At 39.5% G+C, this 2,771-nt stretch overlaps 1 protein-coding gene across 1 annotated transcript; it reads left to right on the top strand.

The window, feature by feature from the left end:
• Nucleotides 1–168: 168 nt before the first annotated feature.
• LOC148008417 (spliceosome-associated protein 130 A-like) lies at nucleotides 169–1,398 on the top strand. Its single transcript, XM_087674242.1, has 2 exons — nucleotides 169–682; nucleotides 768–1,398. Exons 1-2 carry the CDS (start codon nucleotides 185–187, stop codon nucleotides 903–905), a joined length of 636 nt encoding a protein of 211 aa, XP_087530368.1. The 5' UTR covers nucleotides 169–184; the 3' UTR covers nucleotides 906–1,398.
• Nucleotides 1,399–2,771: the final 1,373 nt, after the last annotated feature.

The following is a 2,771-nucleotide window of genomic DNA, read 5'->3' as shown; positions in this document are numbered from 1 at the left end:
TCAACTATAGTTAGGGGTGATTTAATATACCTATGGACTAGTTGGGATAAAGTTGTTTGCAAATTTCAAGTAGTATTTTGATCTGATTAAAATATTCTTCGATATGTGAACTTTCTAATCATCTGTTTAGAATATTCCTGTATGCTCGTCTAATCTACTGTCAGTTAACAGTGACTTTTTCTGAATGCAGTCATTCCATTACGTTAAATATCGGCGGGATGAAAACCAGCTGTACGCCTTTGCTGATGATAGTTGTCCACGATGGCTGACTGCAACGTTGCATATAGATTTTGACACAATGGCAGGAGCAGACAAATTTGGGAATGTCTACTTCGTTCGGCTGCCACATGATGTGTCAGAAGAAATTGAAGATGATCCAACTGGAGGAAAAATTAAGTGGGAACAAGGAAGATTGAATGGAGCCCCAAACAAGGTTGAAGAAATAATCCAATTTCATGTGGGTGATGTAGTAACATGTCTTCAGAAGGCTTCTTTAATTCCTGGAGGTGGGGAATGTGTTCTCTATGGCACAGTGATGGGAAGTATTGGTGCTCTCCTCCCCTTTACATCCCGAGAAGATGTGGATTTCTTTTCTCACCTTGAAATGCATCTTCGGCAAGAGCATCCTCCCCTGTGTGGACGAGATCACATGGCCTTCCGCTCTGCCTATTTTCCTGTGAAGGTATAACTTCAATCTGTGAAACTAGTCTTTGTTTGCCTCATTTTTGGTAATGTCATCAATTTTTTTTTTCTTTATATTTGAGCAGGATGTAATAGATGGCGATCTTTGCGAGCAATATCCTACTCTTGCACCAGATTTGCAGAGAAAAATTGCAGATGAACTGGATCGCACCCCTGGGGAGATACTAAAGAAATTAGAAGATATAAGAAACAGAATCATATAAAGTGTATCAAAGAAACAGGATCTTTTAAATTGCATCATCTGACCTAGCTAACATTGGGCCTTGAGAAGTATAGAGACTATCATTAACACCGTTTCTGTAAAAGAGCTCTATTTTTTGGAACAAGAGCAGTTCTGAAGTTCACCAACAAGAAGAGCTTACTGCAGTTTTACGGAGGTGGCATGAAGATTGTCATGCTGATGATGGGGGTGGTGGAGATTTCTATCTATTTGATCTCATTACTAGCCTGTCAGTGTGCTTATCTCACTCATCCTGCTTATTCAGTTTCGGTGCATAGCTGCACCATTTACACTCTTTAAGTATTGGAAAGTGCAGTGCCATCATTGGATTGTGAAGGCTGCTCTTCTTCTACTTGCACAGGCCTGAAATCATGTAATACTGAGCTGAGCATAATCATATGTTGATTGCAAACTGTAACCAGGAGAATGAATACAAGTGTGACACGCTGTCCACATGCCTATTTTCAAGTCAATTTAGTGAGTATGCTAAACAGAGTTTAATTAATGCACATTCAAGTTGCAGACAATGCTGAGACTGTATCATGGAAACATCACTTGTAATGACATATAGATTGGGTCTAGCAGCAATAGTGTCAGTACTAAGATGCTTAGTGGCCCTTTTTGGCTTGGAAGTTGGAGGTTTGAAACTGCATTTACGGGCTAAATGACATACTTAGGGTGCTAGGATATGCCATGTAGCACCTGATATTCTTGGTGCTTATGTGCTGGTGGTCGTGGACATGATGAAAGGCATGGAAGGCCATGTCTATTGGGTGTATATGGAGAGCAAATCAATGCTGTTACTGGAATTTGTAAAGCTATGAAAATGAAGACAACCTGAGTGGGGCTGAGTTGTTGAATGGGTGTCCCACCACAGGCGCAAAGGTAATTTGGGCCTATCAAAGCGAGGTTTGTATGAATTAACTAAACTGAAATGGATGCCCAACTAGACAACTCTGTAAAGGGATGTTCTGGGTAGCTCAGCCTCTTAGATTTTCTGATGTTTCAGCAAGCTTCCTTTGAGCATTGTCACCCTCTCAAAGCTAGCATCGAGAAAGGTCTCTTTTCTCAAGTTTGGCTGCCCAGATTGAAATGTGTTGCAATTTAATTGGTATGTTTTAGATGAATATTATATGGATGGTTATTATTCATTGTAATTCTGTATTCTTCTAAGTATTCATTTGGCCTATGGGTTGGTGTTTGTCAGTGGTCTTGGTGGGTGTTGTTGAGATGAGTGGAGAACTTGCGCAAGGGTAAAGAAGAGGTGTGGAAGACTTGATGGACTTGTTAAGATGGCTGGAAAATTTTCAAGGGCAAGAGTTGTGCAATACTAATTAGAGCTTTGCTTGAATTGACAAATAGTTGTGATATCAATGCTTCTTGCTTAATATTGCAAATGTTGCCACGAGACTAAATTTATCTATTGTTAGATGAGATGGCAAAATGGGTGAAAAAAGAGAAGCTTTCCATGGATGTGGTGTGCAGAGGTATAGGAGTGCCATGCAATGTGGTGGAGAGTTGGGAGCATGTGCTTTTGACTTTATAAAGGTGTCTTTAATTTCATGTAGTTGGAAAACATCTAAATTGGTGAACTAAGTGTTTGTTTCTTATTATACAATTCAAGTATTATCTAGGGATTGTGAACTACGATTTTGTAATCTGGCAGTAATATGTTATTAATTTTGAGCTTTTTGTGTTCAAGTTAAAATATACGCTTACCAAGTAAAATTGGCTGTGCTAGTCCACTAGTTGGAAATTTGCCACATCTTTAGGAGCTTGTTGGGCTATTATAGTAGCTCGGTAGGCTTATTGGGAAATTTAGATTTCATGACGGGCCATCTAGACATGG

This window comes from Lygodium microphyllum, unplaced genomic scaffold (genome assembly GCF_053477565.2).
Source record: "Lygodium microphyllum isolate KBCC unplaced genomic scaffold, Lygodium_microphyllum_v1.1.10 scaffold_145, whole genome shotgun sequence".
Lineage (NCBI taxonomy): Eukaryota > Viridiplantae > Streptophyta > Polypodiopsida > Schizaeales > Lygodiaceae > Lygodium > Lygodium microphyllum.
This window is presented reverse-complemented; position numbering and strand designations above follow the sequence as displayed.